The 25,625-nt window shown below is 41.9% G+C and overlaps 1 protein-coding gene across 6 annotated transcripts in view; it reads left to right on the top strand.

The window, feature by feature from the left end:
* The first annotated feature begins 9,191 nt into the window (after window positions 1-9,191).
* HPSE2 (heparanase 2 (inactive)) overlaps window positions 9,192-25,625 on the top strand; it is a 716,512-nt gene continuing 700,078 nt past the window's right edge. For 2 of the 6 annotated variants that reach the window (XM_002718623.6, XM_089314560.1), the window contains exons 1-2: window positions 9,192-9,629; window positions 12,569-12,726. In XM_002718623.6, coding sequence (XP_002718669.1) covers window positions 9,340-9,629; window positions 12,569-12,726 — 448 coding nt within the window. In that variant the 5' untranslated portion in view covers window positions 9,192-9,339. Of the gene's footprint in view, window positions 9,630-10,365; window positions 10,716-12,202; window positions 12,727-25,625 lie in introns of those variants that run through there. The other 4 variants (XM_089314563.1, XM_089314567.1, XM_089314564.1 and 1 more) reach the window with 3 other exon arrangements.

Raw genomic sequence — 25,625 nt, forward strand, 5'->3', positions numbered from 1 at the left:
AAATTATAGTATAGTCATCAATCAGTAGAGCTGGTTTTAGTATCAAGCTCTTTGAGAAACAGCTTGAAATTTTAAACTGTTTTTATTACTGAATTATGGGGACAAAGCCTGTCATACCTATGCTGTGAACATAAAAGGAAATAGTATATATGTAAGCTATTATTATAGTAATTTCAAACCTCAGGTTTTAGGTGTATAATTTCCTCTTATCCCATCTATGTTCATTTATTTCCTTTTCTTTCTTTCTTTCTTTTTTTTTTTTTTGGACAGGCAGAGTGGACAGTGAGAGAGAGAGACAGAGAGAAAGGTCTTCCTTTACTGTTGGTTCACCCTCCAATGGCCGCCTCGGCAGGTGTGCTGTGGCCAGTGCACCACGCTGATCCGAAGCCAGGAGCCAGGTGCTTCTCCTGGTCTCTCATGTGGGTGCAGGGCCCAAGCACTTGGGCCATCCTCCACTGCCCTCCCGGGCCACAGCAGAGAGCTGGCCTGGAAGAGGGGCAACCGGGACAGAATCCAGCACCCCGACCGGGACTAGAACCCGGTGTGCCGGCGCTGCAAGTGGAGGATTAGCCTATTGAGCTGCGGTGCCAGCCAGAGTTCATTTATTTCCACAATGAACATCAATCAGAATAAAAATTACTTTTACTAAATAGCAATTATATGCCTGGTACTAAAGGAATTAGTTCATTTAATTCTAATAGTACATGTGGAAGGAAGTATACCAATCTCTATTTTATAGATAGGGAACCTGAGGCTTGGGAGGGATGTGTTACTTGTTAACAGAAGTCACAGTAGCAGACAGTAAACTGTGAACTAGAATTTTTTTAAAAGATTTATTTATTTTTATTTGAAAGAGTTACACAGAAGAGAGACAGAGAGGTCCCCCATCCACTGGTTCACTCCCCAGATGGCTGCAACCGCTGGAGCTGTGCCGATCCGAAGCCAGGAGCCAGGAGCTTCTTCCAGGTCTCCCACGTGAGTGCAGGGGCCCAAGGACTTGGGCCATCTTCTACTGCTTTCCCAGGCCATAGCAGAGAGCTGGATTGGAAGTGGAGCAACTGGGTCTCGAACTGGCGCCCATATGGGATGCTGCCGTTTCAGGCCAGGGCATTAACCCGCTGCATCACAGTGCCGGCCCCTGTGAACTAGACTTTAATCAAAGTCTGTAATACTGAAAATTCCATGCTTTTTCCTGCATAACATGAAGGTGTGGGGGTACTTCAAAAAGTTTATGGAAATGGGATTGAAAGGTAAATCTATGTTGGTGCAAAATTAAAAAAAATTTTTTTTTGAAACCTGTGCATAGAAGGGTCTTTAGAAGGTTCATGGAAAATGTGTATTAAGAGAAACTACATGGATTTCAATTTTTTTCATCAAAATAAACTTATCTTTTAAAATATTATTCAGAGGCAGAGGGAGAGAGAGAGAGTGCGTGTGTGAAAAACAAGCAGGGAGAAGGAGGAGAAGGGAGGGAGGGAGGGAGGGGGAGAGAGAGAGATAGAGAGAGAGAGAGAGAGAGAGAGAGACTGACTCCAAATGCCCACAAGGGTCAGGGTTGGACCAGACCAAAACTAGGATCCGGAAACTCAATTCAGGTCTCCCAAGTGGTTGGAAAGACCCCAACTACTTGAGTGATCAATGTTACCAGTGTCTGCTTTAGGAGAAGGCTGATATGGGGGGGTGGAGCTGAGACTCAAACTTAGGTATTCAGATAAGGGGTGTGGTCATCCTAACCAATGTCCTAAACCCTGGTCCAAATATATGCCCAAACATGTCTTTTAATTCCATTTTCCCATGAACTTTATTTTTGAAATATTTACATTTGTTTACTTGAAAGGCAGAGCAATAGAGGGAGGGAGAGAGAGGGAGAAGGGAGGAAGAGAGATAGAAAAAAAGAAAGAAACCTTCCATATGCTGGCTCACTCCCCAAATGCCTTCGAACAGCCAGGGCTGGGCCATGCTAAAGGCAGGAGGCGCAGACTCCATCCAGGTCTCCAGTATGGGTAGCAGGAACTCAATTGTTCGGCCATCATCCACTGCCTCTCAGGTGCATTAGTAGAAAGCTGAATTGGATACAGAGCAGCCAGGACTTAGAGCAAACTCTGATATGGTATGTGGATGTCCCAAGTGGCACTACAATGCCCACCCCTATCTGTGAACTTTTTAAAGTGGCCTTATGTAAAAGGCAGAATGGGCTAGAATGGTAAAATGTAGATCCTTTAATGGATGAGAGTAAGACATGGATAATTTTTTTGTTATTTGATTTTTCACATATAGTGGTCTCTCAAATAACTGTCATCCCTACTTCCAAACATGTTAAAGGATTTCAAACTGAACTCCTTATAATCAAGTGCATTTATTGTGGGTATGATTTTTCCCCCAAAATGTTTACTATCTGATGATAAAGGGACAAAGATCATCCAGCCAGAATTTTCTTGTATGATGAGGTGGAACAATCACAGAATTAGAAGTGTCTTTCTCCTTCAGCTTTCTGGATGGAGAAAGTGTTGTCATCCCTTTCTTCTCCAGCAGGACAGAAATGTGTCTTTATGCTAAAGTAACACAGTTGTAACGGGCACTGTCCTGTCCCTACTCCTCTTTCTCCTCCTCTAGTAGAAAACTGAAGAAAGCGCGTGATACCTACTCCACTTTTTCCTTTGAGAAGCTAATTGGTAGGAAAGCCTGCATGGTTAAAATGTGGTATGGACTTGTTTACTGCATTTTTTAAAAAAGATTTATTTATTTATTTATTTGAAAGAGTTACACACAGGAGAAGGAGAGAGAGAGAGAAAGAGAGAGGTCTTCCATCTGCTGGTTCACTCCCCAGTTGCCCACCAAGGACAGAGCTGAGCTGATCTGAAGCCAGGAGCTTCTTCTGGGTCTCCCACGTGAGTACAGGGGCCCAAGGACTTGGGCCATCTTCTACTGCTTTCTCAGGCCATAGCAGAGAGTTAGATTGGAAGTGGAGTAGCCAGGACTTGAACCCACACCATATATTGGATGCTGGCACTGCAGGTGTGGGCTTTACTGCCTATGCCACAGCGCTGGCCCCTACTACATTTTTTTAAACATCATATTAGATAGACTTGACCTTTTGTTTCAGATTTACCACTGAGCCATTTATATATAACTTTGTTCTTACCCCAATCATCATTAAAGGAGTTATGCTTGTGCTAAGTGTGGGTGCCAGGGTATAATAATGAATAAGAAACAGCACATTTGTATATTTTAGAATTTATAAAACACTTTTCCCATGTATAATCTTTTTGTTTTTAAAGATTTTATTTATTTGAGAGGTAGCGTTACAGAGAGAGGGAGAGACAGAGAGAAAGGTTCACTCCCCAAATGCCCACAATGGCCAGAGCTGAGCATATCTGAAGTCAGGAGCCAGGAGCTTCCTCTGTGTCTTCCACTAGGATGCAGAGGCACAAGCACCCAGGCCATCCTCCACCACTCTCCCAGACCATAAGCAGAGTATAGATCTGAAGAGAAGCAGCCAGGACACAAAGCAGCAACCACAAGGGATGCTGGTACCACAGGTGGAGGCTCAGCCTACTATGCTACAGCACTGCCCCTCCTCACCCCCCAGTAATCTTACTCAGTTCTTACTCTACTCTTGGATATTATATTAAATTTTACATAGCAGGCAGCTAAGAGAATAGTTAAAACACTGGGGCCAGCACTGTGGCACAGTGGGTTAAAGCCACAGTCTACAATGCCAGCTTCCCATTATGTTTGCTGGTTTGAGTCCCAACTGCTCCACTTCTGACCCAGCTCCCTGCCGATACACCTGGGAAAGCAGTGGTGGATGGCCCAAGGTGGCCTGGTCCGGTCCCGGTGATTGCAGCCATTTGGGGAATGATCCAGCAGATGGAAGATCTTCTTTTCTTTTTCTCCTTCTCTTTCTGTAACTCTGCCTTTCAAAGAAACAAATCAATCTTTTTTTATTTTATTTTATTTTTATTTATTTATTTATTTTTATTTTTGATAGGCAGAGTTAGACAGTGAGAGAGAGAGACAGAAAGGTCTTCCTTTTCCGTTGGTTCACCCCCCCCAAATGGCTGCCAAGACCGGTGCGCTGTGCTGATCCGAAGCCAAGAGCCAGGTGCTTCCTCCTGGTCTCCCATGCTGGTGCAGGGCCCAAGGACTTGGGCCATCCTCCACTGCACTCCCTGGCCACAGCAGAGAGCTGGACTGGAAGAGGAGCAACTGGGACAGAATCTGGCACCCCAACCGGGACTAGAACTCGGGGAGCCGGCGCCACAGGCGGAGGATTAGCCAAGTGAGCCGCGGCGCCTGCCAAAGTAAATCAATCTTAAAAAAAAAAAGTGTTAAAACATTTACCAGAGTCACAAAGCTAGATCTGACAAAGTCAGGACTTAAACCTTTGTCTTCTAACTCCTATTCCAAGATTTTTATCTACTGTACATTGATAAGTTATAGAGGAGTATGTAATATTTACAGTACAGGATTAAGAACATAAATAGTCTGTGGAGTTGGGTGGCCTTGGGTTTCAATCCTGTATTGTCACTTACTAGCTATGTAACATGAGAAAGTTGCTTAACATCTGAGTTTCAATTTCTTCATATGTATACTAGATAATTAATCATATATTAATTATTAGTTATATTAAATAATTATTAATTATATTATATTAATACAATTAATTATAATTATATAATTAATTATAGTGATTATGGACAAGTACACAAGTAGTAAGTGATTAGGTAGTGGAATGGCTGCCATATCTTCATAATTCTAAGTCCTTGCTAGAGTGGAAGGTATTTTTTCTTGCTATTATATAGCTACATAAGATTCTTTCAGAAGAGGAAAATAGAAATTTATAACTAGACTTTGAAACTTTAATAGAAGGGAAGGAAGTTGGCAAATATGACAGCTGAAAGAGAAAAAATCATAGGAAAAATTAAAAGAAATCATTGTAATTAAATGACCATCATTAAAAAGCATGTACATCTTGCAGCAACGCTGTCAACTGGATTTGGCCCCAAACACAGGACATATCAGTTAGTCCCAGTCACCAGTCCCAGTACCCATGTTGGTGACTAGTGTATTTCCACTTGTCTGAGATGAAATGGTAAGTGTGATAATGTAGTGATTTTTCATAAAGTTAAGTTTACTTAGTTTAAAACCTGCTCTTTATTTTGACATGTTGTTTCAGCTTTTTTTGGATGTTGAAATGTTCTTTCCTTTTGGAAAGTAATAGTGACAAACAGTTGATAGTTTTTTTTAAGGTCATTACTAGACAAAATAAAAAGTTGGCAAACACATGTCTACTCCTCCCTAATAACTAATATTTATTTTGAAATCTCAGAGTCTAGAAATCACTGAATCAGTTAATCTTTAGTTTCTTGTAGTTCTTACAGTTTCAAATTTCTTATTTAGGCTCCTAGATATCAAAGATACTTCTCCATAAAGATCATTTAGTAGACACCAGGCAGTGTGTTTTTTTCCTCTAAGATTGATTTATTTATTTGAAAGACAGAGAGGAGAGAGGGGAAAGAGGACAGGGGAGCTGGGAGAGGGGAGCAGGGAGAGGAAGATATCTTCCATCTGCTGGTTAACTCCCCAAATGGCTGCAACATCTGGGGCTGGGACAGGCTGAAGCCAGGAACTTGGAACTCCATCTGGGTCTCCCATGTGGGTGGCAGGGGCCTAAGTGCTGGGCCATCTTCTGCTGCTTTCCCAGACACATTAGCAAGAAGCTGGATCAGAAGTGGAACAAATGCACTCATACTGGATGCTAGCATCACAGGCAGCGCTTAACACGCTGTGCCACATTGGAGGGCCCACAGAGAAGTTTCAAGGACACCTGTAGTTCCTGATAGCTCATATTTTATACAGAGGCTCAATTCTTGTTACCTATGAAACTGCAATCTAAGAACAGAGATGTAGATTGTTGTCTACATCTGTGTTGTCAGCACACAGAAGGAAAGATAGGAATACCAATCATAGACTCATTTACTGACAACAAATAATTTAAGGTTAAATGAGAAGCAAGGCAAGAAACATTGTCCTGAGGTTGACTATTACAATTGTGTATGACTGTACAATTTCAGTGTTAGAATAGATATGGTCTTCATTAGGAATTAAGAAAATAAATGATTTGTTTTGTTGGTTTTGACCTTAATAGAATACAAGTTCTGATGAAAACATTTAATACATTAAAGTAATGAGGTCACCAAACTTTTGCAAACTAGTTGTGTTATTAAACAAAAATTTTTAAAATTCGTAATTAAGCAGACTCTCATTATATTCAAGTTCATCCTTAGTCATAGGAGTAGGTATTTTGAAATATATATTGATTGTAGATATCTAGGGGGTAAAAGTGATTTATTTCATTGAAGCAATTTTCCACTGGTCCCAATAAATGTGACTTCTAAAATTGCATTCATTTGTAAGACGGGTTTTTTAGGACTTTGAAAATCTGACTCGGTGTTAAAAAATGTATAGCTTGTTTTAATTCTGAATGCAGCAGATGAACTAATGGCTTCACAACATACCTGCTGAAGGAGATGGGGAGAAAATGCTGATAACTGGGAAAATATTACTGAACAGATATCCAAAACACTGTTTATTGTTTCAAAAGTACTTATTTTTTATTACATTTTTCTTGAGAGTAATATATGATTTCAGTGTACTGAGCATGATTTAACTTTATTCATGCAAGTATTTATTTATTTATTTATTTATTTTTTGACAGGCAGAGTTAGACAGTGAGAGACAGAAAGAAAGGTTTTCCTTTTTCCATTGGTTCACCCCCCAAATGGCCGCCACGGCCAGTGCACTGCGGCTGGCGTGCGCTGTGCCGATCCAAAGCCAAGAGCCAGGTGCTTTCTCCTGGTCTCCCATGTGGGTGCAGGGCCCAAGCACTTGGGCCATCCTCCACTGCCCTCCTGGGCCACAGCAGAGAGCTGGACTGGAAGAGGAGCAACTGGACAGAATCCAGCACCCCAACTGGGACTAGAACCCAGGTGCTGGCGCCGCAGGCAGAGGATTAGCCAAGTGTGCCGTGGCGCTGGCTGTACAGGTATTTATTGAATGCCTACTAAGTGTTCAGATCTTGGGGATACAAAGATGAAAGTCTGCTCTTGTCATGGGCTTTGTGAGACAGTGAGTTAAGCTGCAGCTTGGGATAGCCATATTCCATATTGGTTTGAATCTTGGCTACTCCACTTCTAATCTAGATTCCTGCTAATGCATTCTAGGAGGCAGCAAATGGCAACTCAAGTACTTGGGTCCCTGCTACCCTGTGGGAGACTGAGATGGAGTTCCAGGCTCCTGGCTTCAGCATGACTCAGATCTGGCTATTACGGGCATTTGGAGAGTGAGCCAGCAGATGGAACATTTGTCTGTCGCTCTGCCTTTCAAGTACATAAAAATGAATAATAATAAAATAACTTTTAAAAGTCTACTCTGCTCACTGGGATGTCATCATTTCTAGGAGGGACTTAGTACACATTTGAAAATTGCAGTAATTTTTACTGGAACTTATACCATATCTCAAACTCCTATGTGCATTTTACAGGATCAAGGTGTGTTAGAAATTTTCAGGAACTGAAGGAAACAGGCCCTAGGGCTGGAGCCAACATCTAATACTTACATGTATGATAACTTGATTTTTAAAAATCATCTTTAAATTGTATTACTTGGATTTCTTTTTTTCTTTAGCCTCACTTGATGTGACTGTACTCCTAGAAGGTCTTCATGGCTCTTTTCAGTCTAATGTAACATAACCTCTGGATTTCCTAGTTTCTGGGGTTAGTAGCTGCTCTTCGGGGAACCTGAGCAAGGATCATCTACTTTACCCTTTTCAGATTTGTTAACTGTAACTGGCTGAGGTGTGGGGAGATGGGTTACTATTACAGTGTTTGCTGGGCTCTGAGATTGTCCCTTGCATATCCATTCTGGGGGAGAGCTTTTGTTTGGCATTTTAGAGTTTTTTTTCCTGTTTGATACCAAGGAGCCCCTGGGACACTCCTGTGTGCCCACCTTGTATAAAATAGTTCTCTTCCTCTGTCAAGTAGAGGCCCATTTTCTTCCGGAAGCACAAAGTGGGGCCCAGCAGTGTGACACACCAAACTGCACCTGTTTCCTGTGCCTTAAAATGGCACTGAGAGCTGTGAGCTATTGTGGGTGGGGGTCCCTGAGCAGGGGCTGGTGGTGCACTTGGTAACAAGTGGCTGGGCTTTTCTCATTCAGCTCTGTGTGGCTGACTCTGGCCTGGAGTAGGGGCTGAGTCTGAAACCCCTGCAGGATCATTCCATCCTTCTCTGGCACCAAAGAGCTGCATTTCTCTTTGCCGTCGTCGAAGCTGGGCTGGAGGGCGACTCTGCCTGTGCAGTGGAATATAGTGGCCAGGCAGTGGCAGAAAGGTACATGGTGCTGTACATGTTACTTTGACTTGGCCAAAGCCAGCATATTTTGAAGGAACCAAGACCCTTACTTTTTGACTGCACCAAGAATAGAGCGGAGCCAGGGCGTAAACTGGTCTCCTTTGCTCCTCTGCATGAAGTCTTTTGTCATGGTCCTGATTTTCTTTCTGATCACCCTTTGTCCTCTGAGGTCAGAAGATGCTTCTGTAACCTCACTGTAGCAGAGGTCTGGGTTTCTGTTCATGGAGTCTTCCTCTGAGGTCCATGCCTTGGCAGGAATCACAGTTGCCCCTGCAAGACCTCGCTGCAGTTTAACCACTCCTGCGTTTGCTGCTTCAGTCCAGAGAGAAGGGCTCTGAGCCAACGAGGTGCCTGACGCTGTCAGCACTAACAGAAGCATGGTCCGTGCAAACGCTTTACTCTAGTCCGAGGTTGCCTCTGGGGCTTTTGTGTCACAGTCAGAGCTTGAACTAGTCTCATATGGTGGGAAGTAAAAACAAGACATCCCGCCATGCACCCCAGACATTACAACACTACAGTTCCGATCCCTCCAATCCCTCCCTGAGCTTCCTGACCCTAGAGGGTTAAATCAGGAGGGTACAACATTACCCCTCCCTCCTATTTCCCGCCTCCTCCTCCCCTTACCTTTAAAAAGTTAAAAAATGTCTGCAGTCGAAATCTCTTAAAGGGGCGGTGCTGGTGAACGAGTACTCTTGGCACGCGTTGCTGAGAAGGCTGGCTAGGGGCGTGAGTTCGCTCCACCAGCACCAAAACACTGAAAAAAAAAAAAGAGAGAGAGAGAGAGAGAGCGCGCGAGCGAGCGAGAGTGAGGGGGGAAAAAGGAAAGGGAAAAAAAGGAGGAAAAAGGCAGACACACACTTTAGATAAGGACAATTAGTCACCAGCGAGATCCAGTAGGGAGAAAGGTTTAAATCAGAGGGATTTAATGAGGGTGCTCTGTGCCTTCCCTGAAGCCATGCCCTCCAGCAACTCCCGCCCCCCTTCGTGCCTAGCCCTGGTGGCTCTCTCCTTGGCTCTGTTGCTCCATCTCTCTCTTTCCTCCCAGGCAGGACATAGGAGACCCTTGCCCGTAGACAGAGCTCCAGGTTTGAAGGAAAAGACCCTGATTCTACTTGATGTGAGCACCAAGAACCCAGTCAGAACAGTCAATGAGAACTTCCTCTCTCTGCAGCTGGATCCGTCCATCATTCATGATGGCTGGCTCGATTTCTTAAGGTAAGGCAGGGGCTTGGATGGATCATTTACATTTTTTTTTAAAGTAACACTCCCCAACCCCTTCCTATCCCCCATTCTAGAGGGGAAAGAAGAAGAAAATAAGCCAAGTGGATCTCTCAATGAGAAGAAAGGAGGTTTTCCTTCTCCTGGAATATTTGCTATGAGGCTGTAACTAGTGATTGAGAAAAGCAATGTTTTCTATTAAGATGCACATGTTTGCAATGCAAAAGGCATTTCAGAAACTTATCAGTTATGACTGAAAAAATGTTTTGCTTACATATATCCACAATTAGCCTCCCTGTCTCCTTCTGAAAAAGAAACAAGAGATTAGGGCAGTTACAAAAGCGAAGAAAAGGTCTCCAGCAACAAAGACCTGAGAGGACTGGGTGTGTGTGTGTGTGTGCATGTGTGTGTGTGAGAGAGAGAGAGACAGACACAGAGACTTAGTGTTCAAGTGGGGATTGCAAGAAAGTGGAATTTTCTACAGAAAGATGATTTCATCAGAAAACAAATTAAAGAGGCTTGAGTGGTGGACAGGTTGGAAAGGAATTTTATAATTTATTTCATATCCTCCACTGTCATCTCCAGACTTAAAGACTTTGTAAGGCACTTTTTATAGATAAATGATCCCCCCCCTTTAAATCTGCGGTAAACTGCATAGTTTAGTTTTCCTTTAAATTAAAAAAAAAATTCTCGGGTGGTAGCGTATATAAGGGGAGCGGTAAGTGTTTTAGGAATACTGGGGGGGGGGATGGTGGTGCAGAGGTCTGACCTGCACCCCCCCCCCCCCACATTAGCAAACCCGGCGGTTTTCGATCCCCTTTCCTCTAGGGCTTGGAACCTAATTGGACTCGCCCTTTCCTTGGGTTTTTACTTTTTAGTAGTCAGGCAACTGCTATCCCTTCCCATCAGGGACAAAGTTGCAGTGTTGAAAAAGAAATAAAAATGGTCTGCAATATCGAATCCAAGTGTTGAGTTTTAAAAATTCCCTCCAAGTCGGAGCCTCAGCTGTGGGCTCCCTCGAAGAGTTCTGAGCATTCTCAGTCCCACTCCTCTTCCTGAGGCCGTGTCCGCCGCGCGTCTTTCGTGAGTATTTTTTCATTTCTTGGGAAATTAGACTTGCTTTTCCGGATGCACTCGCCCTTCATCCCTTAGGGGTTTCCCTCTGGCTCCGGCCGGGGCTGTGGATGCGGCAGGTAGCAGGAGGCGCCACGTGGAAGGCGCCTTCCACGTGGAGGAGCATAGCCTGGATCTTAAGTGGTTGTCTTCCCTGCCGCGGAGACCATTTCGGTTCCTGAGGGTGCAGACACTGGGAGGGGGGCGACAGCTCCGTGCTGCCCTGCTTCCTCTAAAGTTCTGCGCAGCAGAGCGCGTAGCTGAGCTCGTCCTATTGTGGGGCACGGCAAGGATTTCCCGAAATGCATGCCCCACTTGCATTGCACTCTTTCAGCTGCACAGACTACTCAGCCCTTTCGCGCTAAATGCTTGCTGCAGAAGAGATTTTGGAAGGCAGCTTTTCGGGGAAGAAGCCCTGGCGGGGCGCATTTGCATTGGCTGTGCAGGCTTCCGGACGGAAGGTTGTTGGAAGTGCCGCGTTTCCCCGGGGCCGGACCCGCACGGACGTGTTCTCTGCACGCAGCTGGCCCACGCGACGCTGACTGCGCGCCCCTGGAACGCGGTCCTGGAATCCTCAGCCACACGAACTATCTGGCCACCGGCCTCTCGGGGTTGCCACCTCTCTTCGCAGAAACTCCCCGAAAGAGGAGTCTCCGTCCTTCCCATCCCTCTACCCCTATCTTCCTTTAGACGCTCTTACTACATTTGGATTTGGATTCTTCAGAACCTGAACCTGCAAAGCGTTAAAAATAACAAACAGAGCCGGAGCAGCGATCCCCTCAGCGTGAGAGACATCTGCACTGCTCTTTCCTCGCTCCTTCCCCAAAGTAGCAGCGTTTGGGGACTTAAAAAACTTACTGATGGAAAGCCTGAACTTCCGTAGACGGTGCACGCTATTGTTCTGGGGTCCCCGGAGTTTCCCCTGACGCGCAGGTCCCATGTTTTCGGCAGACTTCACTTTTCTTAGTGCTTCCAAACGGCCCCAACGAGAAGCAGGGAAGAGGGAGCCCAACTCGGATGGTGGGGAGGAGGATGTTACCTTTCTTGTGATGGGGCCGAATTATTTCACGGGGGGCAAAAGAGACCTTTTTTCTAAGGGCAGGAGGGGGCGTGAGTTGTTCTGGAGGCGAGAGTTTACCCCCCAGACACACACTGCTCGTGGATTTGGGAAACAATGATGTTGTTAATAGCATAATGGAAAGGAAAATCAACTTCATTAAAAAAAGTTGTAATCCACTTGGCCTCAAAAAAAGAAAAAAAGAAAAAAAAGTCAGAATCCACTGGGCCTAGTCTGAGAGAAAAAGGCAGGCTTTCACCTCTTCCACTGAGGTGGCGGCTCCGGCGAAGCCGAGGAGGCGAGACTGGCTTTCCGTGGAGAAGTTTGGCAGCGGTTGGAGGCCAGCAGTTGGCGCGTTGCGCGTCTCCGCCAGGAGCGCTTTCCTGGCTGCGGCAGAGCCAGTCAGCTGCGCCTTGACCCGGTGTTCTCAGCGCAAGTGTCCCCCAACCCTGGGAACCAACACAATCACTGACCCTTCGGAAATCAGTACCTTGAGCGAGCAGCGTGGAGGTTTCTGCCCGAGGGGGCAGCTGCGGGCGGCTGGGCGCAGGAGGCGTAGCCCCGGGATGCCGAGCGGCGGTGGGCTGCACGGATTGAGGTGCCCGGCGCTCTCAGACGCGGCGGAGCCGCTAGGGCCGGCGCGTACCTTGAGCTAGTGCAGGCACAGAGTCCTTAGCCCGTAGGGAGTGGGAAGAGGGCCTTGCTCTGTGCCTCCGGCGCTCTCCGCTTCTGGGATCCTTTCTTCTCTCTTTCTCTACCCCTGCAGCTCCAAACGTCTGGTGACTCTGGCCCGGGGACTTTCACCCGCCTTTCTGCGCTTCGGGGGCAAAAGGACCGACTTTCTGCAGTTTCAGAACCTGAGGAACCTGGCGAAAAGCCGAGGGGGTCCGGGTCCGGATTACTATCTAAAAAACTATGAGGATGGTGAGAAATTGGTCCCCGTTCTGGCGGGGTGGGAGGGAAATTGGGGGTCGGGAGCGAGCACCCGCTGTGTGCATTTCTATGTGGGTAGATTTTTGTGGAGAGCCCCAGGGAAGCTCCCAGGAGCAGCTGGAAGCTGCTGGCAAGGGGACCTTCGGAGTGTGGGACTCCTGGGATGATCACACTCAAGGGGCTTGCCAGGTTGTCCTTGTCCCTGCTGCCGACTTTGATTTTTTGCTGCGCTGTACTCTTCAAGGCCGGAATGGATGGCTAAAAGTTCTGGCAAGTAGTCTTGTGCAGGAGAACGTGCAGCGAGTTTCTTGAGAAAATTCATCCATGTTCCTGGATCACTAAAGGGTCAGAGTCGCATTTCATTGCTAAAATTCTAGGCAAAGATGGCCTTTGTGATTTTCTTATGTCTTTTTGCTTTCCTGGGATGAGGACACAGAGGGATTCCATCTGAAAACGTAACAAAACACTGTAGTTTTCTGGGATAATTCCCTTTAGATTGGCTCCTTGTTGAAGAAGGTTTGAGAATCTCCAGTGGGTGCTCGCTCTTTCAGACTGACTAATCTCAGAATTACATTTTTTTCTGCTTTAAAACGGGATTACAAATGCTAGCCTTCTTTCCTGCCAGGATCAGATGAGTTAAGTGTTGGAAGGGCTTTGAAAACTCAAAATCCTATTCCAGACTGAGAGGCCAATCTTTTTAGATCTGAACAGTCTCATTTTTTTTACTAGAGAAAAAATAAAAATGGCATTTTAAAAAGTATTCAGGAGACTTGAAGTTGGTATCTATGAACTTTCTGTGTGTCTAAAGGGACATAGTTGTTTTCAAAGAGGCACAGTGGAAATTGGTGCACCTTGAGCCACTGTGGCTGCTAAGATTGGATAGAAGAAACATTAGTGCCTATTCTTGGAGGGTGGGCTTTCCCCACTCTCCCTTCTCATGAGTAAGCTATAGTTTTATTTTTAAAGGGCTTAGGTCTAGGTTTTCATAGTCCCCTGGATTTTGTTACATCTTGTCCTTATAAATCAGCTAAACAAGACAATGTCCTTGTATTTTCTGGGCCTTCATTGAGTTGGACCTCTGGAGAGGTATTGGGACTTATTTTAAGGATGCCCGAAGAATATATTTTTAAGGTACCAAAATGGAGAAGGAGGGCAAGATTGTGACTGAGTTTGAAACATGGACTTATTCATCCAGAGTATGTATGTGCTTAAGTCTCATTCTTTTCAAAGGTAAAAGTCCTTGTCATAAAAATATGGGTTGCATGTAGATTTTGCTGTCACTCAGGATAAAATACTGAAAGATAAAAGATGATCCTGTGTAGCAGCACTGTTGGTAATTTGACCCAGGTTTTATAATTCCCAGGGTCATTGTCAGCTTGCTGATCATACTCAAGAAGGGAGAATACTAATGATTTTTCTCATGAGATAGTTCTTCAAGATCATTTAAACTCCTTCCTCTTTAGTTTGTGGAGAAACTTCTAAGAGTTTTAGGATTTGCTGGGGGGAAAAGGACCATCATGAATTTAGAAATTAGCTGTTTTCTTCCAGTCTTGTACATAGGCTTATACTACTGATTCACTGAGAACATTAAAATCAGCTTAAAATGAAAGACACAATTTGTTTCCCATTGTAAAGGGGAAAAGTGGGCATAATGGGGAGAAAAGAAATTGGCAGGAGGCTGTGCCCCATAAAACTTCATAGAATTAAAAAAATCTGAAATGGGAGACATCTAAGTGGTCATCTTCACTCCTCCCACTACTTCAAGGGCCAGTATAGGATCTTTCCATATGGAATCCTTTTCTTGTTTTGTCCATCCTGGTATTAAATATCTTTAGGAATGTACTTTTTTACCACTCCTGGGGAAGAGAGTTCATCTGTCCCATAGGTTTTTGCTGGCATATTTCTCCTGAATTTTCCCCTTTAAATATTCTTCAAAATTTTATAATTATTTCCCTGCATTTTTAAGATTTGTGCCTTCACAATAAATTCTCTTTGGTGTGGGTGTTCTCTTAAAAAAAGAAAAAGAAAAAAACCAAAAAACCCAACCACCTAACCAAACAAAAACCAAAAAGGTCTCTTTATGGCTGTTTTTTATCTAGACTACCTGGATTTAATTCTTTTAAAACTTTCTTTAAAGTCAGTTCTTCCAGACACTAATCTGTTTTATTGCTCTTAGCTGAACTCCTTTTGATTTATGTCTCCCTGGTAATAAGATGCTCTGAACTATATCAGTAGTTGAAGCTTTAGCAGAGTTATAGAGAGTAGGAATGCCCTGTTTCTGCCCTTTGATGCTCACATATCCTTAAATCACCCATATTGTCTTTGTTGTTGCATGTTGCATTGCAGAATTTGAAGCAAAAATTTTTTGGTGTAGTCTCAGCAATTGTGCAAACATTGTACTTCACATGTCACTTTTTATCAGTGATAACTGTTATCATCATGAACATCTTAGTATAATTATATTTTCTTAGTAAATAACCCTGTAATGAACACTTGGGCATAAAGGTACCTTATTAAAAAATATTCACCTAAATATAGAATAATAGCGTATTTTAAGTAATAAGATGTACCTACTAGTACATTATGAAATTCAATTATATAGTAAGGAGAATATGGAATTTGGACTTAGAAAGCCCACACTGCAGGTCTGGCTCTATCACTGATGAATGTGTGGCCTGGGCTTACCACTTCTTTGTGACATATGGATGATGACAATACCTGCTATAAATTGCTTCTGTGAAGGTTCTCAGAAGTAATGCATGTGAAATATCTTGTTGACTGTAAAGCACTAAATGAAAGCTAAGGATTCTTACTTTTATTAAAGGCAATTTCAGGACATTTATAACATTTAGTATTTTAAAGTGGGATTAAAGAGTGAATAAGATTAGATGAGATTGAAGTTTATATAGTAGAAGTAGAAGGATTTAAGGAATTGTTTGAGAAGATTAAGAGAATGCAGACAATCATATTTAAGAAAGGGAGGTGGGAACCTAAGGTAGCTCTTTTTTGTGTGGAGGTAAGAGAAGAGATTAATTTTATTTTTATTATATACTAACATTAAAATGAACCAATAGTTCTAATTTGGACAAAACTTACTTTTCTGGATACCTAATATGATTTTGCTATTTGTTCCCTCCCTCCCCCAAATCAGTAATGTAATTAACAGATCAGGTGGCTTCCATTTTCTAAATATGTTTGAATACATTAAGGCAACTGCAGTTGCTCCAACTCTGTAAAGTCACTTTTATATATCACGTGAGGACCTTCTCTGGTCACTACTTCAATACAGTTACCTATTTTGCTCTGTGCTTAGATAGTCTGAATCCCATACAAACATGGTAATTATGGAGGAAATAAAAATAGGGTTGTTTTTCTTACCCTGGGAGTCTTACTTTTGTATTACTTCTTCTCTGTTCTTTGTGATGTTATGCTTTACTTGGTCCCAACAGAGAAATCTTTGGGTTAATCTTTTGTTTTTGTTTATTTTGTGCCAGTCTTTCCCTCTTTGTTGTATATTCATTGTGTTTCATTATATGTCCATCTTGTTATGGCTATAACCACATTTAATGAAGATGTACAATATTTATTGTATGCATAGAAAGTCAGCTTAATATTTCTAAAATGTATTCATCATAACTTTTTTGATCAAAAATCCTGATTATTTTTGAATTGCTTATAGAAATGTTCAAACTCCTCAACTTTGCATTCAAAGTCTTCCACATTTCAGTCTCAGCTTACTTTTTCTACATGGTGGTTCCATGTACCTTTTATTATAGTTCAGTTTGATTATTTAGTGTCTCCTTAAAACACTTTCATTATCTCAGCCACAAACCTTTGTTGGATAGTTCTGTCCAAATCTTACTCCCACCCTGTTTAATTCTTAAAGACCCATTGCCGGTATTCCTTATTTGTAAAAAGTCTTTCTTGAACAAGTCATTTCACAGTGGTTTCTTCTTTTCTGGACTTTTTTCTTTGTGCTGTTATTTGGCTGTTCTACTTGTTTTGATACTAAATTTTTCATCTATATTTATTTTACCTTCTCAACTAGAATACAAATTCTTTGCAAAAAGGGGCCTTATAAAATTACTGTATGTCCCATAGGTTTAGCATACTATTTGACACATGGCAGATTTTCAGCAAATTTTCTTTGGTGCATAACAGGTTAAGAGCACTGTGAAAGGCCCTGAGAAAATGAAGGTAACCAGTGAAGAAATAAGTGAAGGATACATGAAGATTCTAATTGTTTTCCACCTTCAATAGATAGGCCCACAAAGTGCATTTGTAATACTTATTTTCATGACATTATTCATAAATAATGAATAACCATGTATTTGTTGACTTTAGTCATCCCAGTTGTCTTGGTTTCTTGCTTTGCCTTAAATCAACTTTGCTGCTCAGTTTAAAGTCTTGTGCTGAAACTATACTTTTTTATTGTGTTTGTTTTTTGCCTTTTCTTTTGCTTTTGTTTGTTAACCTTATGTAGTTTCTATGCCTGATTTTCCAATCCCTCACTTAATAGTGCCTTTTTGCAACTTTCAAGTATCTTTTCTCTCTACCTCCAAAAGATTTTTCTCTACAGAGATCTTCTGAAATTCTCAATGATGAATGTCAGCTTTAAGGCGTTATGAACTATTATTATCATTCTGTTTTCTCCAGGAAATTTTCTGAGTTTTCATCGAAGTGAGGTTTTGTTAATTCTTTTTCTTTCTGTTTCTGTTCCATTAATCAACACATGAAGAATGGCACAACTAACAAAATATGTATTTGTCTTGAACTTATCCACATTTCACTCTCTCGTTTTATTTCATATAATGTTTCTTGAAATTCCATTACACTTAACAAATACTTATTGATTACCTACTCTGTGTTTCATTTTGTACTGCACAAAGAATGGTATCATATAAAATAAATGAAAGATATCATATCAAATCACAAAAAATAGCAATAATAATTTGTTTAGACAAGATCCACTAATCATTTTTGAAATTAGCAAGTGAAACTTTATTTTTATTTTTGTTGAAGTTTTTTTATTTGTTTGACAGAGTTACAGAGAGAAGGAGAGACAGAGTGAGAGAGAGAAAGAGTTCTTCCATTGGCTGGTTCACTCCTCAGATGGCTGCAATGATCAGGGCTGAGCCAGGAGCTAGCCAGGAGCTTCAAATGAGTGTCCCATGTGGATAGTAGGGGCCCAAACACTTGAACCATCTTCTATTGCTTTTCCCAGGTCATAAACAGGGAACTGGATCAGAAGTGATACAGTCAGGATTCCAATTGGTGCCCATATGTGTTGCAGGAGGCGGCTTTACCCATTACACCACAGTGCTGGCCTCCAGTAAGTGAAAGTTCAAAGTAAAACAGGATTTTTTTTTCAAAGCTTTTATTTAACGAATGCAAATTTCATAGGTACAACTTTAGGAATATAGTGGTTTTTCTCCCCATACCCACCCTGCTACCTCCACTCCTGTCCCACCTCCTACTCCCTCTCCCATCCCATTTTTAATTAGATTCATTTTTAGTGCTGACATTCCATATGGGCACCAGTTCGTGTCCCAGTTGCTCCACTTCCGATCCAGCTCTCTGCTGTGGACTGGGAAAGCAGTGGACGTTTGTCCAAATCCTTGGGGCCCTGTACCCATGTGGGAGACCTGGAAGAAGCTCCTAGCTCCTGGCAACAGGTCGGTGCAGCTCCGGCTGTTGTGGCCATCTGGAGAGTGAACCAGTGGATGGAAGACCTCTCTCTCTCTGCCTCTCCTCCTCTCTCTGTGTAACTCTGACTTTCAAATAAATAAATAAATCTTAAAAATGAATCATTTTAATTTAACTTTATATACAGAAGACCAACTCTATACTAAGTAAAGATTTCAAAAGTTTGCACCCACACACACACACTATATATATATATATATATATATATATATATATATATATAAAGTACTGTTTGAGAACAAGTTTTTCAGTTAATTCTCATAGTACAAATCATTAAGGACCGAGGTCCTACATGGGGAGTAAGTGCACAGTGACTTCTGTTGTTAATTTAACAATTAATACCCTTAATTATAACGTCAGTGATCACCCAAGGCTCTTGCCATGAGCTGCCAATGCTATGGAAGCCTTTCGTGGCCACAAACTCCTTCAGTATTTAAACAGGGCCACAAGCAAAGTGGAAGTTCTTTCCTCCCTTCAGAGAAAAGTAATCCTTCTTGACGGCCCCTTCTTTCCACTCCCTCATCATATTTATCAATTAATTACTGTGGTGGTTTCTGCCTTTAGGAGCTGAAGCTTAATTTTTCTCCTTGTGAGTGTGGGTTGGATTTTTAAAAAACTTCACTTGAAAATCTGGGAGCCAGAGAAAGAGCTCTTCCATACCTTGGTTCACTCCCCAAGTGTCTAGAACAGTCAGAGCTGGACCAAGCAGAAACAAGGAGCCTGGAACTTCATCTGGGTAGGGACTCATGTACTTGAGCCATCATATGCTGCCTCCCAGGATATGCATTAACAGGAAGTTGGAGTTGTAAGTGGAGCCAGGACCTGTTCCTGGGCAGTCCAATGTGGCATGCCAGCATCCTAGGTGGTGTCTTAATTGGTATACTTAATTCCTGCCCATGTGAGTTGGGTTTAATGACTTGTTTCCAAAGAAATAGAATCTAGAAAGGGAAAGTAGTAGTTTTACTTTGGGAAAACTGACCAATATAATTTTCATAGTGATCCAAGGTTAGCATTAGCAGGTAAGTCATATTGATATTATGCATTTCCTTATACAATGCAATAAGAAGAGTAGCTACAAGTTAGCATTTTATTATATCATTAATTCATTTACTGATTGAGTGAGTTATTATTTAGTACCAGATGCCTCTTTGATGTTGACTGAGGGAAAATGAGTAAGGTACAAATACTGTTGTCAAATTACTTATTATTGATCTCTTGTCATTTCAGCAGCATCAGCCAAAAATAGTTTCTGGAGACTTTTTTTTATTTTTTTAGAGATTTATTTATTTATTTTGGGAGAGAGCGTTGCACATAGAGACAGGGTTACGGATAGAGTTACAGATAGAGACAAAGAGAAAGGTCTTCCATTTGCTGGTTCACTCCCCAAATGACCACAACGGCCAGAGTTGAGCCCATCTGAAGCCAGGGGCCAGGAGCTTCTTTGGCGTCTTCCATGTGGGTGCAGGGGTCCAAGCACTTGTACCATCATCTGTTGCTTTCCCAGGCCATAAGCAGGGAGCTGGATGAGAGGGGGCGAAGCTGAGAGATGAACTGGCACCCATATGGGATGCTGGCGCCACAGGTAGAGGCTTAGCCTACTGCACCACAGTGCCAGCCTTTCTGGAGACTTTTAAGCCCAAGCAAAGTCTCCATTCCAACTTCATCATTTGACATTTCATGTTTTCAAGTAACTTTAAAATGTCTTGATTAAATTTAGTATTACATCTAAGGTTGTTAGTAATTACCTGAAAATTTGTGTGTGTTTTATACAGCCTTTTGAAACAAAATGATTGCATTTTCTGTAATGTCATTGAAATTTAGTACCTAGATCCTGAGTGTGAGCTGCAATTCACTGAACCCATGTGAATTTGAATGTGGTATCTCACAAAGATTTAGTTTGTGTCATTTAGACATTTTGGCCATGTATATAGTTGAAAATGATAGAGGTCAGGAAGCACTGGTCTGTTGCTTATAGAAGTGGTTTAATTTCAGTGAATAAGAAAATCCAGTAAAAAAACCCCTTTAAGTGGTTATTACAGTTGTGTAATTTATCACCTGGTCATTGAAGACAAAAGTAATCCATAAAATTTCCTGTGCTACTGTTGCCAGTACTAAATATTATTATTCTTGTCAAATTCATTTAAATTCATATTCTCCAAAGCCTGCTGATGAGATTGGTACCTTGTGGAACAAAAAATTCTTTTCTTTCATAATTTCCTGTGCCTCTGTAGCCTACCAGGCTCACATTTCTGGAGTCAGGAACTTGTTATAAGAATCATTTATTAAAATGTATTAGATGCTAAAAAACTTAATTTTGATGCTTTTCAGTGTCTTAGTCAACTTTTCAGCTGTTTCAGTCTCTGAGGCAATGGATTAGAACTCTGAGCATTATGTGTGTATGTGGGTGAGTGTGTGGGTGTGTGTGTGTGTGAAAGAGAGAATGAGAGAGAGGGAGGACAAGACAGAAAGAGAATGAAATTAAAAAAATTTGGTGTTTTATTTTCTGTACTTATCCATGGACAGTGATTTAGGCAAAGTGAATTAACATTTCAAGATTAATGGCCTTGCTATTCAAGTTATCTTTGTACAAATTTGTTGAATTCCTTTATCCTTTGGCTTTTATGATTTGCTTTAGTACATTGAGAAACAGTGTAATTTACTCAATTCAATAAATACCTTAAAAATTGTCAGTTATATGCCAGGCTTAGTGCTGGATGGGTTTGAGCCGTAATCCTAAAAGGCACAATCCTGAATGTCATAATACTAAATGTTGAAATCTTGAAAGGTCCAAATTCTGAAAATATAACTCTAGGAATATATTAATGTTCTTTAAAAGTGTTCTGGGTATTTAAGGAGTGGACCAGTGGATGAAAGATCTCTCTCTCTGTTTCTTTCTGTGTCCACTCTGCCTTTCAGATAAATAAGTCTTAAAAATAAAAGAGCGCAGTTCTAGCCCTCTACATCACACTTAGATAAGAGAAGGATGCATTCTCTTATTTGTTCACTGTTTCATTTATTTATCCATTCATTTATCTTACACCTAAAAACACTATATGAAACATTGTGGAAAATTAAAAAATATGTGCCATAGGTTTTCCTGTGAGTATATTCAAAGGTCTTGTGGACCACAAAATAGTTGTTAGGTCAAACAATGAAGGAATAATTACAGGGAGATGCATGAACAATAAAAAGCAATATTTGTCACATTTTAGGACATATTGAATGAGTAAAACAACTGATTCAGTGTGGTGAAGGACTTATATTTTCTCTGGAAAGAAGATATATTTTGGAAACAGATACATAGGAGGGAGCAGTAGTGAATCAACATGAAATGAATGCAAGGGAAATGGCAGGAAAAAGAGCTGAGAAATAAGAATATTTGAAAATATTCTTGAACAATTTTGATAGATTGCTGCGTAATTTTAGAATTACTTTGTTTTGTATTTATGCTTGAGAACTATATTCTGCTTTATTCTTTCTTCAAGTTTTAAGCCCAGTGAAGCCTTATAAAGGGAAAAGAACTTAGGGTGAGTTTTCAAGAAAACTGCTCCTTCATATCTCCCTCCTTTATCTTTTTCTTTGATCTGAGATTTTATTAAATTCAAGTAGAGAACATTCTTATAGCCACTTAACATGAAGCAACCAGGGGTAGGTGTTTGGCCTATGGATTAAGATGCTCTCATCCCATTTTGGAGTGCCTGGGTTCAAGTCCTGGCTCTGTTCCCTATTCCACCTTCCTGCTAAAGCATATCCTGGAAGGGTATCAGGTAATGGCTCCTGTAGGTGAATCACTGCCACCTATGTGGGAGATCTGGATTGAATTCTGGGCTTCTGGCTTTGGCCTGGCCCAACACCAGCTTTTATGGGCATTTGTGGAGTTGAACCAGGAAATTGGAGATTGGACCATTTGTCTGTTTCTATCTCTGTCTTTCAATTAATAAAAAAAATTTCAAAGATGAAATTGAGGCAGGCATTGAAGATTAAGGAATAGCTTGGAATGTTTCTATCTGATAGCAGAATACCTCAGATGGAGTCCTGCCTCTGTTTCTAATCCAGCTTTTTACTAATGAACTTGGGAGACAACTGATGATGGTCCAAGTATTTGAGTTCCAGCCACACACCTTGGAGACCTACATGGAATTCCTGCCTCCTGGATTTGGCCTGGCCAAGCAGGGCTCTTGCAGGTATTTGAAGAGTGAAATAGTAGATGGAAGATCTCTCTGCCTTTCCCCCTCTGCCTTTCAGATAACACATATAAACACACACACACACACACACACACACACACACACACTTAAGAAAAAAGAGATGAAGAAACCAAGGAATGAAGTATTTGTATTCAGCAAAAGTCTCAGGGGTTATTTAAGTACTGTGATAGTAAGTGCCTGAGTTGTGGTTGAATGTAGAACAGTCTCCACAGCTGGTGATTTTCACCACTTCTCTTATAGCACAACTGTCGCTCCCCCTCTTCGCGGAGGAACGACACTAAGTCCTGCCTAGGCTTCATATCCGAGTCACGGCACCATTATGTCGCTCCCCCTCTTCGTGGAGGAACGACACAGGACCCTGCGCTGTTCCCTCGTCTGCTCGGCCCTCCCCGGGTTTGCTGCTGGTTCCTCCCGGGTTGGCTACTGTCCCTTCCACCTCCGTGGAAGGGCAGTTCCCCCTGGCCACATTCCCCACTTCCGCAGGGGAGCGGCACACCGCCGGCCGGCCCTCTCGGGGGCTGCACGGGTTCCCTTAGATGTTCCCCATAGATGTTCCTCTTAGATGTTCCTGGTGCATGCCGTCTCTCTCCTCCTTTATAGTCCTCCTCCGCCAATCCTAACTCGGCTGCCCACACGCCGAGTACGCTGCTCTCCAATCAGGAGCAAGTCCTACAGTTTATTGGTTGAACTGGAGGCAGCTGTGTAAAAGCTGTTTTCTTCTCTCCCAGCGCCATATTGTGGGAGAGCAGATGCATAGAATAAGTCTTAATTCCAGTAACTTAGTCTAGTCCGGTTTGCTCCCCACACACAACAGCATGATTTTCCTCATTCCTCTACCAAGACAGCTTCAAAGGCCTTTCGTCAAGAGGAAATGCTTTTATATTAGCTGCAGTCTGATTTGAAAGTTTGAGAATAAGGCTAAATGATAATTATTGTTTCCCTTGTGGGTTTCTGTCTGGTTTGGGCACTTATCACCTCACTCTTACTTTGTATACTCTCAACTGGGTTCCTTGTCTTCAGCTTTTCTCCATCTTGCTGTCTGATTAATCTTTCTGAAGCTCCACTCCCTTCCTGTCACTGCATAACTAGAACCCTTCAGGGATATAGCCATTGCCTGGAAACTCAAGCCCTTCCTCACTCTATTCTAGTTTTCATAGGTTTTCTACAGTCACCCTCCCATCCTTGGCCAGCTCTCTTTCCTCTCCATGGGAACCAGATTATGTCACGAGTAGATGGTAAAGATTCCTGTTACAGCTTCCTGTTAACCTCTTGGCAGTCTTCATTTCTAACCCTCTAGATTTCCTACCCCATCATTCTTCTGCTACTTGGCGTTTCTGACTTTTATCTTCCCTTCAAAGCTCTGTTCAAGTTTATCTTCCTTCCTAGATTCCTCAATATCTTAGTTCAAAGTGATTTAATTAATACATGAAATAGCTGGAGCTTCTTAAGCAATTATTTTCTCCGTTAGCTATTTTTGTATTATGTTCTCAGATGTTTTTTGTGTGTGTCCATATAGAGGTGGTTCTATCTCTAGTTCATAGGCCACTGTGAGAGTAGTAATGTCATTTCTCTCATTTCAGTAACATTTAGTATAATGCCTTTTGCATAGTATCTATTCAGTAAATACTTGTTCACTGATTATTTCCCACGTACTTAACACTTAACATGCTGAAGGATATAACCTCTCTTTCCATGAATTGTTTCCTCTTTTTTTCCCATGTCATAGGATATTTCTGGTTGATTCTTAACTTGTTTATTCATACTTATAAAGGCTTATACTTTTTATTCATTTTATTAATTTCTAATGTAATGCATGCTGATTAATACAAATTCAATACTACATATACCAAATGAAAAGGAAAAGTCTCTATTTCCTGCCCTCTGTCTCACATTTTTAATAATTTTGCACCTGTCTTTTCAGACCTTTTGTTGTATGTGCAAAAGCACATAAAATTTTAAACATAGATGGTATCTTGTTGTATACAATTTGCTTATTTAGATATCCTTTTTGAAAATAATTACTTATTTGTAAGGCAGAGAGAGAAAGAGAGAGAGAAAAGATATTTTCCATCCTCCAATTCATTCCCCAAATGCCTTGATAGCCAGAGCTGCACCAGGCTGAAACTGGGGCCAGGAACTCAATATGTGAGTGCTTGAGCCATCATCTGCTACCTCCTAGAGTGTGCATTAGCAGGAAGCTGGAATTGGAAGTGGAGAACTGGACGGAACTCTGATATGGGATATGGGTATCCCACACAGTGTATTAATGCTGAACACTAGAGTATCTTTTAGTTAGTAATTATGGTTAGAGAATAATCTGTATATGAAAGAACTGTTATTTATTTTTAAAAAATATTGATTTATGTATTTGAAAGTCAGAGTTAGAGAGAGAGAGAGAGAGAGAGAGAGAGAGAGAGAGAGAGAGTGTCTTCCATCCGGAGTTCACTCTGCAGTTGGCCACAACGGCCGCAACTGCGCTGATCCGAAGCCAGGAGCCAGGAGCTTCTTCTGGATCTCCTATGCGGGTGCAGGGGCCCAAGGACTTGGGCCATCTTCCACTGCTTTCCCAGGCCATAGCAGAGAGCCAGATCAGAAGATGAGCAGCTGGGACTCGAACCGGCGCCCATATGGGATGCTGGTGCTTCAGGCCAGGGCGTTAACCCACTGAGCCACAGCGCCGGCCCTGAAAGAACTGTTATTTAACCATTTTCTTACATTGGAACTTATTTTTGTTTTACAGGAACTTATCTGTTTGCTATTTGCTATATAGTTTCTAACAAAGCAATGCTGTGTTATCATATTTCTCTCTATATATTGGAATTTGATGGAAAAATCTTTCTCCTAACATCTTTTTTTAAAAAGACTTATTTATTTGGAAGACAGATTGTTAGAAGGAGAGGGACACACACACACACACACAAATACACATGCCAAGAGAGAGGTTTTTCCGCTTGCTGGTTCACTCCTCAAATGACT

The sequence above is a fragment of the Oryctolagus cuniculus genome, chromosome 15 (genome assembly GCF_051225735.1).
Source record: "Oryctolagus cuniculus isolate XC-2025 breed Fujian yellow rabbit chromosome 15, ASM5122573v1, whole genome shotgun sequence".
In the NCBI taxonomy this organism is placed as follows: domain Eukaryota; kingdom Metazoa; phylum Chordata; class Mammalia; order Lagomorpha; family Leporidae; genus Oryctolagus; species Oryctolagus cuniculus.